This window comes from Emydura macquarii, unplaced genomic scaffold (assembly GCF_026122565.2).
Source record: "Emydura macquarii macquarii isolate MOO-44397 ecotype Brisbane River unplaced genomic scaffold, CSIRO-AGI_Emac_v2 contig_968, whole genome shotgun sequence".
In the NCBI taxonomy this organism is placed as follows: Eukaryota; Metazoa; Chordata; order Testudines; family Chelidae; genus Emydura; species Emydura macquarii.
In genome coordinates, this window is record NW_027131105.1 from 12474775 (window position 1) to 12488931 (window position 14157).

General features: G+C 40.4%; 1 protein-coding gene across 5 annotated transcripts in view; it reads left to right on the plus strand.

Annotated features, from left to right (window-relative positions):
• The window catches only part of FLNB (filamin B), a 110688-nt gene that overhangs the window by 79262 nt on the left and 17269 nt on the right, over positions 1 to 14157 (plus strand). For 4 of the 5 annotated variants that reach the window (XM_067544236.1, XM_067544232.1, XM_067544235.1 and 1 more), the window contains 11 exons: positions 1177 to 1366; positions 3453 to 3700; positions 5366 to 5440; positions 6215 to 6317; positions 7374 to 7514; positions 8113 to 8241; positions 8883 to 9056; positions 9884 to 10042; positions 10795 to 10998; positions 11964 to 12116; positions 13087 to 13209. In XM_067544236.1, coding sequence (XP_067400337.1) covers positions 1177 to 1366; positions 3453 to 3700; positions 5366 to 5440; positions 6215 to 6317; positions 7374 to 7514; positions 8113 to 8241; positions 8883 to 9056; positions 9884 to 10042; positions 10795 to 10998; positions 11964 to 12116; positions 13087 to 13209 — 1699 coding nt within the window. The remainder of the gene's footprint in view (positions 1 to 1176; positions 1367 to 3452; positions 3701 to 5365; positions 5441 to 6214; positions 6318 to 7373; positions 7515 to 8112; positions 8242 to 8882; positions 9057 to 9883; positions 10043 to 10794; positions 10999 to 11963; positions 12117 to 13086; positions 13210 to 14157) is intronic. The other variant, XM_067544233.1, reaches the window with a different exon arrangement.

Sequence of the window (14157 nt, forward strand, 5' to 3'; positions counted from 1 at the left end):
TCCCTAATGCAGTTGCTTGGTTTGTAACTCTGTTAACAGTATCTGTAAGGTAGCAAATACTTAACCTCCCAGTTTTGCTGTAGTTGCCAGATCAAGTCTTGCAACAGTTAAGTGTCTGGCACTGCATAGACTACTCTTGCAGAATGTAGCTGTGCATTCAAACTACCTTTCTCATAAACAACCTTTGTACAGTCTCAAATTATGACCTTTCGGGGGGTGGGGAGGTTATACTTCCCATCACTCAGCTGTTATAAACTAAAGAAACAAGGAAGTAAGCCTTCCATCTGTAAGTGTCAAAGTGCTTTAAGGTGTTATAACATGAACCATTTTTAGGTTACAAACTTAGATCAGATCTGCAAATTTAGTATGAATGGATCCAGATAAGAACGTCCAGAAAACCTCCATGCTTTATAGCTGATAGCTGTTTGGAACTGTTCCAAACAGCTCAGCTTTGTTAGAATCAATCTTGCGCAGTGTTTACCTTGGTTTTAGATGTGAAACTTGTGCATGCCTCAGCTTCAATATTATTCCTACCAGCAAGTCCAAGGAACTCCTCAATTCTTGTAACACTCTTTTAATATCTCTTGTAGTGAGGGTAGTTGGAATGGACTAATGTAAGCTTTGTTTTTACCCCATGCCCCACTCAAAAACATCACAAGACCAATCTCTTCAGATGGAAGCTTAATTTTTCAGTAGGCAGCTGGCAGCAAAGCTTGTTGGAACACTAAATTATGTAAGAATTATTTGAACCCTGACTATCTGAGACTTCAGACCTCCAGAAATGAATATTGAGAAATCAGACTAAATTAACCATTGTCAGTTCAGATACTTCAGGAAGCATCTCATTTCCAGCATCTGGATGGCTTATGTGGCAATTTTCATTAATGTAACCTTAAAGTGATATGCTGAATATGTGTGTTCTGAAAATAAGCAAGGCACTAGTCTGCAAATAAAGACCATGAGTTGTGCTGCATAACTTTTGATGCCTAATTAATTTTCCACTTAAAATGGCATGTTTTAGTGCTAGTCCTTGCTTGATTTGTATACTAAAACAGTTTTTAGGTCCTGAATTCTTCCAGAGTTAAGAACATACACACCCCACCCCCCAAAAAATACAATCTTGCTTTAAATATGTAATTTGAGGACACTTCCTTAATATTTCTTTTTGCCTCTCAGGACCAAGAAGGCAAACCAAAAAGAGCTGATGTTCATGATAACAAGGATGGCACTTACGCAGTAACATATGTCCCAGACAAGACAGGCCGTTATATGATTGGCGTTAAATATGGTGGGGATGATATCCCATTTTCTCCTTACCGGATCCGTGCATCTCCAGCAGGGGATGCCAGCAAATGTTTGGCCACAGGTATGTGCCCAGTCTGCTGTGTTGTGAAGTACTTGGTGTCTTTTCACCATTCTAGAATGATGCAACAGATTTTTTGTTTTTGTTTTTCCCACATGAATATTTCTAGCCAAGCTACAAAAGTCTTTTTCTGTGACCTTGCCTGAAAAGACCGCAGAAGTAAAAATGAAGTAGCTGGCTTCATACAGGTGCAATGACCTTCGGTCCCAAAATGGCTTCTCATAGAACCCCATTCTAACCAAATTGACTGCCCTAAGATCATCTTTTAGGGATGATTCCTTTCTGTGGGTTAAGATGAAACTCTTGCAAGGGGTAACCCAAATCCCTGCAGCTGCAGCCCTCCTCTGACTGTAGAAAAGTCACAGTTGAAGTTTAAAACGTGCATTGGCATATGTCAGTGAGCACTAACAATCTGAAGGGTAAGCGGGATGGGAGTAAAACCTCACTTCTGCACATGGTCACTCAGTATGCAAGTTCTAGTAGAGTTAAATGTAGAGTAACTAGCTTCAGTCAAAGCCAGAAGAGAACTTGTGCTATTAAGCAACAGCTGAGTGTCCACATGGATTACAGTAGCACCCAAAATTATCATGGTAGGTGCTGTACAGAAAAGTAGTCCTTGCTCTGAATTCAATCCTGCAGTTGGAATTTAATTATCTCAGGCTTCCTTATTGCCGGTTTTCAGGACCTATTCCTGTAGGAAACATACACAGCAGAGCTCTACTTAAGTTTTGATGGGTTACAGGAAAAGCATAGAATCTTGAACTTGGATGTTGGCTAGTAAGTAAAAACTGACAAACTCTGAATTTAAACTGTAGATTAGATTTACACACCCCCTAAGGATTTTTAGATACTGTTTTGACTTAAACTGTATACAATTTTCCCGTTAGCATAGCATTAAACTGTTGCTTTCTAAAATTAGTAATTCTTGACATCTGAGACCTTTTCAAACTTCTAAAATAACTTTATAGATTCCTTTATAGATTCCTATCACAAATGAAGAAATACCACTGCAGGATCTTAAATCAAAATTACGAGCATTTGGCTTACTGTCATCGTACTACTTCTGATCAATGAAAAATTATTCAGCAGTGCTGAGAGCAGCACGAACTGCTAAAAAGACCTTGAATTGAAAGTTTCTTGATGTTAGTTCAAATCAATGTCCTTAAACTTTACTTTCCATTTGAGTCTAAATATGGGATCTATTAGATAAGCATCAATGTGGCATCCATAGACTCAAATGCTGCTGATCTACATTAAATGACCAAAGCTTTGGAGCTTTTTGGTATCTAAAATGTGAACAAATTGCTTGCTTCAGTGACAAATGTCAGTTTGCATTCCAGAGCAGATGTCCTAAATATACCGTAAACCTTACACTTTGTATTTCTTATCACTGACTTAAATTCAGTCTTTAAAACTGGACCTGCTTGATTGCTGCATATTCATATTTGTGTATTCATGGGAGTTCCTGAAAAACAGGTATACCTAATACAGAAAGGGTTTCAATATGATACCTTAGAGGCATTTCTTAGAGTCCGAGAAGGGGGAAACATCGTCAGTTGTCATTGCTAATGCCTTTCGTTGCTAGAATATCTTGACTGTTAGCCCATACCAAGGAACTGAGTCTCATTTCACTCAGGTCATCTAGTTAAGGGACTAGGTTAGGTAGTAATATACGGCAAAGTACCAGTTGGCTCCATATGTGAAGCAGTCACCTGATAAAGGATTAAAGGCGATAGATTACATTTAAGAAAGTCTTTCAGCTTTCCCCCTCTAGCTTTATTCTATTGTCCTCACTCACCCAATTTACCTGACCTGAACTGAGGAAGAATAAGACTAAAACTAGCTCTTGCAGCTGAAATCAATTGCTAGAACATATGAGTATGTAGTAAGAAAGACACTTGTTCCAGGACCACAGCTTGTACTACAAAACTGGTCCTGTGACCACATTGCTGCCTTATAGCCTGAATGTGTCTTCACAGGTAGTATTTGTTTGCTGATTATGGTTAAAGCAAATGTGCCTATTTCCTAGAAAAAGCTGACGGGTTGGTAAAACTGTAAACCACTTCCTATAATCAAAACTACTTTCTAGGTCCTGGAATTGCATCCACTGTGAAGACTGGTGAGGAAGTTGGTTTTGTGGTAGATGCTAAATCTGCAGGAAAAGGTAAAGTGACATGCACAGTCCTGACGCCAGATGGCACAGAAGCTGAAGCTGATGTTATAGAAAATGAGGATGGGACTTATGACATCTTCTACACTGCTGCTAAACCGGGCACCTATGTGATCTACGTCCGCTTTGGTGGAGTGGATATTCCCAACAGTCCCTTCACTGTAATGGTAAGTTCCCTCTGCCCTACTCCAGGTTTTATTTGGTATGTTCTCTAATAGCCTGGCAGAAAATATTTGAGCACTTGTTACTTGTATCTACAAATATTGATGTTTTACAGTAAAATTGGGGTGTGTGATGGGCATGGCACAAGGGTGGCTGTCTTTGGACAGATCTTCACTTTCAGAGTTTTCATCTCTGTTGTAGAGGTTTTAAGAATCCGTGTCAGTGTCCACAACGTCTGGTTTACAAGTCCCATTGACTTAGCTGTAGTTTCAGTACACTCTGCTACATGTGCATCATGTCTGACGTCACAGCTAGCTACGGTGTGTAACATCATCCCAAATAAGAGTGATCTTTTAAACAACCTGTAGTAGAACATGGTGCTCTTACTGTTCCAAACACTTGGCACAATTGCCTGCTTAAATTAGGCCTCTAATCTGAAGTCGGTTCCTACTCTTTTCTAGCAACTACCCATTTATACCTAACAGGCAAAACAAGGCATAGCATGCTTATGTAAGGGGGCGGGCCTCTGACACATCTTGACAGGCCTTGAATTGTAATAACCCAAAGAAGCGCTTGGCAGTAGTTTTCTAAAGTCCTGAGCACAAAGCTTGGCTTGAAAACCTAAAGCATCTTTTTGAAAAGACAACTCCGCGCACATTATGACCTTACGTCGTCATAACAAATCTAAATACAAGGTTAGGTGAAGGATGCTCTTGACTAAGCTGTTTCTCAGAGCCTAAATACTAGTGGTGTGGTATTCCTATCCTGTGGAACAGAACATGTCTCAATTATTCCCAGTATTATGAAAAATAGGTTGCTGTAACAAGACTTATCTTGCATCACACTCCATCACTAAACCACTCTGTTGTATTGGGCTGAAATGCTTAAAACAGCTCAGTTACTAGTGAATAAAAAATGGCTGGCTGTAGGTACAATAAGTTGCATCACTGCTAGTCTTTACTTCACAGCATGGTTTACCAGTGCTGCCCTTCAAAGCCATGTGTCTTGGTTATTTATACTAGCTAACTGCAGATAGCTACTGTAGTCCCTGAAGACTCTTCCTTGAGGAAAGTGTCTCTTCATAGCCACTAAAAACATTCCACAGGAAACGCATCTTGAGATCAGTGCCTCTGGACCAAACTCAGTCAATCTGCTACTTCCTAACATACTGATGTGGGGATCTTGCAGTTCTCATACCAAAGATGAACTGTCTCTCTCCAATAGAACTTCGCTTCAGTGAAGCAACTCGCTGGGAATTTACACTGAAACTATCAGTGATGAAGTAAATGGGCAAAGCAAGAGGAGTGACAGAATACCAACTTAAGTGTAGTGACCTAATGGGACTCTCCGGATTTCTGTTTTTAAGTAGGAATGACTCAAGTTTGCCAATCATCCTGTCTGCATGTGGGAAAGGAGGCTTCAGTGCAGTGTCATGAAGTCACCATCCCGGAACATGCATCTGGAGATCACATTAAACCGCTATCCTGGTTAAGGATGTTCAATCAGATACAGTTGAAGTCTCCCTCCTGGAGATGTGCCATAGAGAACTGGGAGGAAAGCTTTTTTGGGGTGGGGGAACATTCATAAAGTCCAACCTTAAGTATTATGTACTCTAAGTATTAATTCCTCAGCACTTGGTGTCAAATTAATCTGCGTTTGCCACTAACCAGGCTACAGATGCGGACGACGTTGCAGTAGTGTCGCAGGAGCCAGTAAGCGCATGTCCCCCTGGATTCCGTCCCTGGGTACACAATTTTTTACTCTTCCTTCATGTTCCATTTCAGAAATGACAACCTGCTTCTTGGGACTGCTTGGTCTTTCTGGTCATTTGTTCACCGCTTTCCAGCTGATCAAATGTATTTTGGGATTCAGACTCATTCAGATCTGTTTTCTTCGCTGCTTAAAGGGACTTTCCAGATAAACTATTGTAACATCCCAGACAAGAATAGGAACAGTCCATTTTATGGCGTCTATTTCTGTAACTCAACACTGGCAAATTCAACCTTGAAGTATAACTTCAAGCAAAGTGTTTGCCATTTCACAGGGAAAATTGTCTAGAGTCTAAAATTGAATTGTGAAACTTGTATTTCTTCAGGCAAACATTTGCTGCCGCTTACATTGCGATCATTCTACCATTCTAAAAACACTTTGTTCCAGGCCTGGAGCAACTAAAACTCTTCTCTTAGATGGAACCATTTTGCATCTTGTGTGTGCTAAATTTTCTTTCATTTTCTTCACTTACACTCCATTTTTATCTTTGAAACTTGCTGGGAAAAAATCTCACATTTTTGACTATTTGGCAATTTGGGTCAATAGTAAGCTAATGGACATCAGAGGTGGCTTAACTGGGCAGCTGTCTAGTTAGGCAAAATCCTGTCGTTTGATTCATCTCTCTACAGTACCTAATGCGAATTTTGTAATTGCACCCAGATCATTCTCCTCTTTATACTCTGAGTGAACACCAGCTGTTCTATACTTGCTCTGTCCCCATAAAATGACAGCTCCTTGTTTTTCTTTAGGTCACAGAAGAAGCTTACGTGCCTGTTGGTGACATGAATGGTGTGGGATTTAAGCCCTTCGATATAGTTATTCCTTGGGCCGTAAGGAAGGGGGAAATTACAGGTAAACACTTCATAGTACGGTAAATTATATAGAGCAGCCTTGCTTTTGACAGCACATACAGTTAGAAAGGCTTGTAAGTTTATGCATTTTTCCACATCACAATCTTGTCTTATCTTACTGTTACATAGTAATTAAGTGATGATGGCCTATAGGAGTCGTAAGCTACGTGACTTAGTAAAATAGGCATGTGTGAAGTACGTTCTAAACTCAATAAGGCAACTCTGGACACTGCCACCAATCCCATTAGTCCTCAGCTGAGATCCCCTATCCCACTTCAGGGGCTCTGGATGCTTCTTTCTGGAGCACCTATGTATTGCTCTTAAAACTCTAATGCAGTATATCAAACGAATTCTCTAGCATAGATGCCGCAGATGATCATAGTGCACAGTTGCTGATACTTATCCAGTCCTTCCCTTCAGCCTCAGTAGCTGAGATTAGCTGCTAGATGTGACATCAAGCCAAGTCCTCAAACACAGCACTTCAGGGGATGCCACAAACTAGAATATTGTAGATGTTTTCTATTGGAATGGTGGCTAAAATTATGTGAAGTGCGTGCTCTCATCCTTCCCCACCCCAAATATACTGTAGGCCAAGCATCTGCATTTATTAGATATGGTTTTCCCCAAGAACATGCCCACTTGTCCTTCAGCTCAGTATTTGGCTGCTGCCCAACTTGGTTCTTTTAGGGTGTTCATAATCACTTTCAAAGGGTTGTTGTGTGGGGATTCCCTTACAGAAGTGAGGTGTACTTTACTCAACCATCCATCATACTAAACTTTCATTGGGCCAGGATAAACGTACTGTAGGTGAGACTGCTTGTGGTACATCACTAAACTGTTCACTGTATGTCAGCTATACAAATGCAATGTAGTATCACAAGTAGAAATGTCATGGTATTCTCATGAGTCTTGTTTGTGCTTGTGGACAAGTAACTTCACCATCTAAAATGGTTGGGTTTAAAATGGCCTGGCCTCCTTTTTACTTTAAATAGTCAAAGGAGTGAGCAGCTGTAACCACTATTCCAGTTCCGATTAACTCTTATATTGCCTTCTGTAGGCGAAGTTCATATGCCCTCAGGAAAAACTGCTACACCAGATATTGTGGATAACAAAGATGGCACTGTAACTGTTGGATATTCTCCTACTGAGGTTGGGCTGCATGAAATGCACATAAAATATATTGGAAAGCATATTCCAGGTGAGTGAGTAGCTGAGCAGTTTTTTGCATTAGGACACAATTGTCAGTGTAAGACTGGGACTGTTCTATTTGCTCCCAAATATCTTTCGGCAATTAGTTATAACTGGCAGATTGCCTAAGTTGGCTTGATGGTGAAGTGAGCATCTTGGAGTGGAAGTTCCCTGGGACACATTTACTGTGCAAATAGTTTTGCTTGTCTCAAGAGACAGGGAAACTAGAGTGGAAGCAGGGGAGCTTCCAATGCAGTTTAACAATACAAGCCAGTCTTGAAATGGATTTAGTTTTTGGGAACCAGGTTTTGTGGCATTTGTGACTTGCTAACAAGTCTCCCATCTTGGCACGGAATGAGTCCTGCAGTATTTTTAGAAGCTGGAAAGAAGGCTGACATGTTGGTTGCAATTCCATGGTTTAGAAGAATCTCCACTATTTAGGCTATGGTAAAAGGAAAAGTTCCAAGGAATTATGCATGCCAAAAACAACACTATATAAAGGCTAGGATCTTGGTAAACCGTTAAATAAACAGCCAATGCTGCTAAACCCCAAAATGCAATATTGTGTATAATTTCATTGTCTGGTTTATCTCTTAAATCCTGTGCAGAGAGCCCACTACAGTTCTATGTAAACTATCCAAACAGTGGAAATGTATCTGCCTATGGACCTGGTCTCATTTATGGGATAGCAAACAAACCAGCAACTTTTACCATTGTCACAGAAGATGCTGGAGAGGGTGAGTTCTTTGAGAGATGGTAGACTATTTTAACCAAACTTGAATTCTTCTCAAACAAGCCTAAAGCAATTCCAACCTCTGATATAGTCTGTATGCATAATTGAACTTGGTGCATCATTATTAGTTTGACTTAACTTACTGGAAATCACCTTCTGAGTAACTTTTTTCTCTGTTTAGCTTGTTAGCTGGGATTCTATATGGGAAAACCAAAGTTAAATGCTGACATGAGTAGACTTTGTTTATGCCAAACTCACTTTGTTGAATTATAACTTGTACACAGCAGAGTAAAAACCTCTAACATCACTTCCTGTACAAAGTAGTATTTCAGACTTGGATTCCTGGAATAATAAACTTGGCTTAATAGGGGGTGGGGGGATTTAGCTAGTCCATTGTCTCTAAAGAGTCAGTGTTTGATTAATTGAATGTAGTACTGCTCTGTCAAGGCTGCTTGGGCATACTTCTAGTTGACTGAAGCAAATGGCTCTTCTGCTAATTTTTTTCTGAAAGGATAAAACTGAACAGTAAACATTAAACTTGAATGTTTGCTAATAAATCTATTAGCAACTGATGTCTTTATAGCTACCGTGCCTCTTTAAATTGTACTCCCAGCTTACTCAGCATACTACTACTTTCTGTAACAGGTGGACTGGACTTGGCTATTGAAGGACCATCAAAAGCAGAAATTAGCTGCATTGATAACAAAGATGGCACTTGCACAGTCACTTACCTGCCAACCCTACCTGGAGACTACAGCATACTGGTGAAATACAATGACAAACATATCCCAGGCAGTCCATTCACTGCCAAGATCACAGGTATAAATAACACACTAATTGTTCTGACCCATAATTAACTGTTCTAATCAACAGATGGTCAGATTCCAGAGTGTAATCAAACTGCCTCTAGCATTGTATAACTGGAAAGTTACCTCCTGGCCTGTGGTCTGGGTGAGGCAACCAATTTTATGTTTAGTCAGTGAAGTCTACACCTTAGCCTTGTGAATAACCTGTAAGGCTAGTACCTGAAACTCATACACTAAACAAAATGAGAAGGGCAGTCCTACTATATTTAGTAAACTACTATAATGGTAAGAGCATTGAGATGAGGTGGGCCTCTGGGTCATCCATCTAGCCTAGCACTTGCTCAGAATGCCTTTGGGTGAGGATCCAGGTGTTCTAAGTGGAAACAGAGCTCTGTCTCCATATACAGCAACCTTGTGACATTGACCAGCTCACGAAGAGTTGCCAACCTGGACTGAAAGACTCATGCTAAAGTGTCTTTCTCACTAACCTAATCTTGTTCCGTGTTTACCCTTTCATGGGATAGAATGCCAGATGCTCTTGTTGCAGGCCATCATAGTAGGGCATGACTGATATAGGAATCAATAGAACTGAAGTTCTTCTGAACCAGTTACTTACCTGGTGTATCTATTATGTGGGTCTAGTTAGGTACCTGATATACAGCCAATGATTTCAAAGCACTTCAGTGAGTTTTAACATCAGAGATGATAAAGCAAACAGGGCAAAGTAAGCTTTAGCTCTGTCTGACTGAGCCAGTAACAGGAGGTGAGCCTCCCAATTCAGTCTGCATTATAAAGCTAGTAATATGTCATTCTTACTGGAATCTGCTTGTGTTTCTGTAGATGATGGCAGAAGAAGGTCTCAGGTTAAGCTTGGTTCTGCTGCTGACTTCTTGCTGGACATTAATGAGTCTGATCTCAGCCTCTTAACAGCCAGTATTAGAGCCCCATCTGGTTGTGATGAGCCTTGTCTTCTGAAAAGATTACCCAATAACCACATTGGTAAGCTCAGCCTCTTCCCAAGAAAAGAAACTAAAATGCTGTCTTCTAGGTGTCACTAGCTTGTGAAATGGGTTCAACTCTTTCCAGTTCCCTGGGAAAATGTCCTCCAGTCCTCAGCTGGCAACCATGGAGAGACTGAATGCTTGGCTCGGAGTTCATGTGGTACTCCATGCTGGCATGTCCCTAAGTGCATCCATAATCTATCAATTTGTATTAACTGAATCTTCTAGAGCAGCGGTGCTCAACTGGTGGTACGCGTACCACCGGTGGTACTTACCGGAAGGCTGGGTGGTACGTGCGCCGCTGAATCCGCCACCGCCGGAAGGGCCCTCCCACCCGCCTGTGTGAAACCCTGCCGCTGAAAATTGGGAAACGGCGGAAGGGTTTCGGCGGCGGGTATTGTTTCCGCCACGAAACCCCGCTGCCCGTCTCTCCCTGCTGCTGCGAAACCCCGCCGCAAATCCGTCCCGCCGTTGCTGCGAAACCCTTCCACAAGTCCCCTCCCTTTTTCTTCCCGAGCAGTACTCGGGTCGGGTACAGTCGGGTCAAGTGTTACTTGAGAACCGCTGTTCTAGAGCTTTATATTCCCTATTGGCTACTTAATGAGAACTGGATTTATACAGCAAACTTAAAAGGCTTAATTGCTTTTTCAGGGCTGTGCTGTTTGATCCACGTGATAGGGGTTTTAATCAGGGCGACATGTTTATAAACCAGTCTCTTCTTCCTGTGGTGATTGTCTGTCTGCCTTGTAGGGATCTCATTCATTCCACGAGAAGTAGGCGAACACCTTGTCAGCATTAAGAAAAATGGAAGTCATGTGCCAAACAGCCCTGTATCCATAATGGTGGTTCAGTCTGAAATTGGAGATGCCAGCAGAGCAAGAGTTTCAGGACGCGGCTTGATAGAAGGACACACATTTGAGATGTGTGACTTCATTGTAGATACAAGAGATGCAGGTTAGTGCTATGTGAAGGGTCCATTTTTGGAACAGTGCTTCAGCACGCTTTTTTTCTTTTGAGGGAGGCCTGAGTTAAGAGCTCTTCAGGACTTTTTGATGTATGAATTATCCATTTGAAACTACTAAAAGCAATGCAGCTGCTCCCTTCTTTGCCTGATCCATGTTGGCTGATCTTCAGTCCTGAAGCACAATCCCAAAGCTGTCTAATGCAAAGTGTGAATTGCTGGCCCCAAACATGCTTATAATAAATATTAATGCTAGTGAAGTTGTAAACCAGTATTAAACCTTTCAAAGAGACAACAAATTAAAACCATATGCCATCTCTACCTAGTTTTAGGTGTTACTTCTAATAAGCTAAGATTCAAGCAGCCAATTTTATATTTGATATTTTGCTTATAGTAGCTTCTCTGATTGTTTTACAGCCAGAAGTTTCTTGCCCTGTTGTGAGAGGCCCATAGAGAAAAATAAGTATCCTATCATGTGGGAGGAAACACAAACTGCCAGTTTCTGACAGGGGATCCAAGTATAGTACCTGAAACTACTTCCCCTCTTTGAAACAAATTGTTGGCAGTACTGTCAATTAAAGTACTTTAAAAACCAGTTATACCTGACTGGTGGGGGTTTTTATTTTAATAATTAAAAAAAAAAAAAAAAACCACAGAAGAGCTCTGTGTAAGCTCAAAGGCTTGTTGTCTCTCCAATAAAAGATATTACCTCACCTATCTTCTGTCTCAAGTTATACATTGGTTAGGCAGAACATACTGCAATAAAACTAGCATTAGACTATCTTTATTTAAGGCTTCATGTGACTAGGTCATCCATATGCTGAAATGACTGGCTTAGTTACTTCCAAATCTATTACTAAGCTTGGATTTGAACCCTGTTTTGACTTCAAATCATTGTTCATAACTTGATTTTTTTAACTGTACTTGAGGCTAAACTAGTTATTTTTGCAATATGTAGGTTATGGTGGGATTTCACTGGCCGTTGAAGGACCCAGCAAGGTAGATATTCAAACAGAAGACCTGGAAGATGGAACCTGTCAAGTGTCATATTTTCCAACTGTACCTGGTGTGTACATAGTGTCCACTAAATTTGCAGATGAGCATGTTCCAGGTAAGAAGGAATGGCTTACAGCTTGCTGTGCCTAGGAAGAATTAAGTCCCTGACTCCTAGCTGCTGTACTGAATCAATTGTTCTATCTTCATTGCCTTGGCTGCACGATCTGTTTGAGGGAGACTTTAAGATGTGCTTGTCTTGAAGCAGAAGGACTTTAAGGAAGCATTGTGAGGGTAAAATCAAGAGAAGATGCATTACTGCATCTGTCTACTATCTATTAGACCTATTAACTGATGCTCAAAAGATAAAATGTTTTAGAATGCAGGGGTGTGTTTAGTGGGCTACATACTCTGGTTTACCTCTCCCTGAATAATTGCTTCAGGGAGAGAAGGACCAAGAATATTCGTGGGACCCCTCAACCATATTGAGTAGGGTGAAAGGAAAGGATCCTAGGAGGCCCAAGTTTCTTTATTAGGTCCACTCCACTGCTGTATTCACACTATACTAATGCAGGAAGGAAACTTGAATCTTAAATCCTGACTCAAGTGATACTTTCTGCAGGTGAACAGACACCACAATTAGTTACCCTCTTCTGCAAGCATTCTCACAGAACCCAGTGAGAGTGAGCACGCACAAGCAGACCGTGGTCTATGAAGAAATGTGCACTAGTGGTGGCCCTTAGTGGAGAGGCCTCAAATAAGCGCTTGCTCAAATAGCAGAGTAGCTGGTCCATTAACTTTGCTAGTTCTTCAGGTGCTAGCTAGGATTACTTAGCAAGTGGTACCAATATCAGAATGTTGAACCTTTTGGGTTCTTCACTGCTTATCACCAGGAGTAAGTGTCCAAAATTTCTTAGCAGTGCAGATAATATCTATTTACTGTCTTTGGCTATGTATTGACTAAATATCTTTAATTTCTCATCTGTTACACTAATTAGAAAAAACTAGGGAAACTGTTTCAATTCTTAGTGAATGGAAGGGTAGGGTTTTTTATTATCTAATACTTAGATGAAATGTGCTTCTTACAGGTAGTCCATTTACTGTGAAAATAACTGGCGAAGGAAGAGTGAAGGAGAGTATCACACGCACAAGAGGAGCTCCCTCTGTTGCAACAGTTGGAAGCATGTGTGATCTTAACTTGAAAATTCCAGGTAAATAGTTTGAGTGCATTATTACAGCATTACTTCCTGACCTGCTGTTAAATCTCATGCATTGTAATTTGTTTTACAGCCATGTCTTACTTTCTGTAGAAAGTATAGTGGGAACATTGAGACCTACAAATGATTACTTGTTTAGCATGCTGTTAGCTAAAATGCTAGAATGTCTTGAGACCTAAAACTTATTTTACTTTTCAATAAATTAGTTAAGCTATTGAAAAGTAGACTAACCATGTTTAACAAAAGGAGGAGTAACTTATTGAATGAATAATCTCAAACCACCAAATATAGTGATGTGGAAAGTAGAGCTATACAATTAATACTGTGCTGTCTCTAGGTTTAACTTAAACTTCTGTGTAACTCTTGTTTGATTTCTATTTGGCAAACTTGAGGAAAATGTAGTTTTGTTTTTTTTTAAAGTTGCATAACAATTCTTTAAATGCATTATCACTCCCTTAGTATCTTGTAAATATTTCAACATGTTTATGAAATATTTTCAGTGAAGTTTTCCATTCAGCAAATGGTATTTAAAATAACTGGTTGTATTATGAACATTTAAAGTGAGAACTTGTGTACGCCATAGTTATAGTACCTGAGCCACTTGCTTATATACGGTGTTTCTAGAGGAAGAACTTTATAGCTGTATTTTGACAATATTTCTCATCTTCTATTACAGTAACTCAGTCTCCACTAGTCTTTCCTCTCCCTATATTTCACTTTCTTACTGCCTTCTTTTAGTGACTTGGTTCCAAATGACTATCTCTGGAGAAGTTCCCTCACATCTCTTGTCAGTTTAACCACTCTTCTGTCTGCTGAGCTGAAGGACAATCACCTGACTCAGTTGAGAGAACCTCAGTGTTCTATTTTCAGGGATGGATGAACTAGTGTCAGGAGCCAGATTTTCCAATCTATCTGTCTTTGGGGTTCACAGCAGTGCAAAGT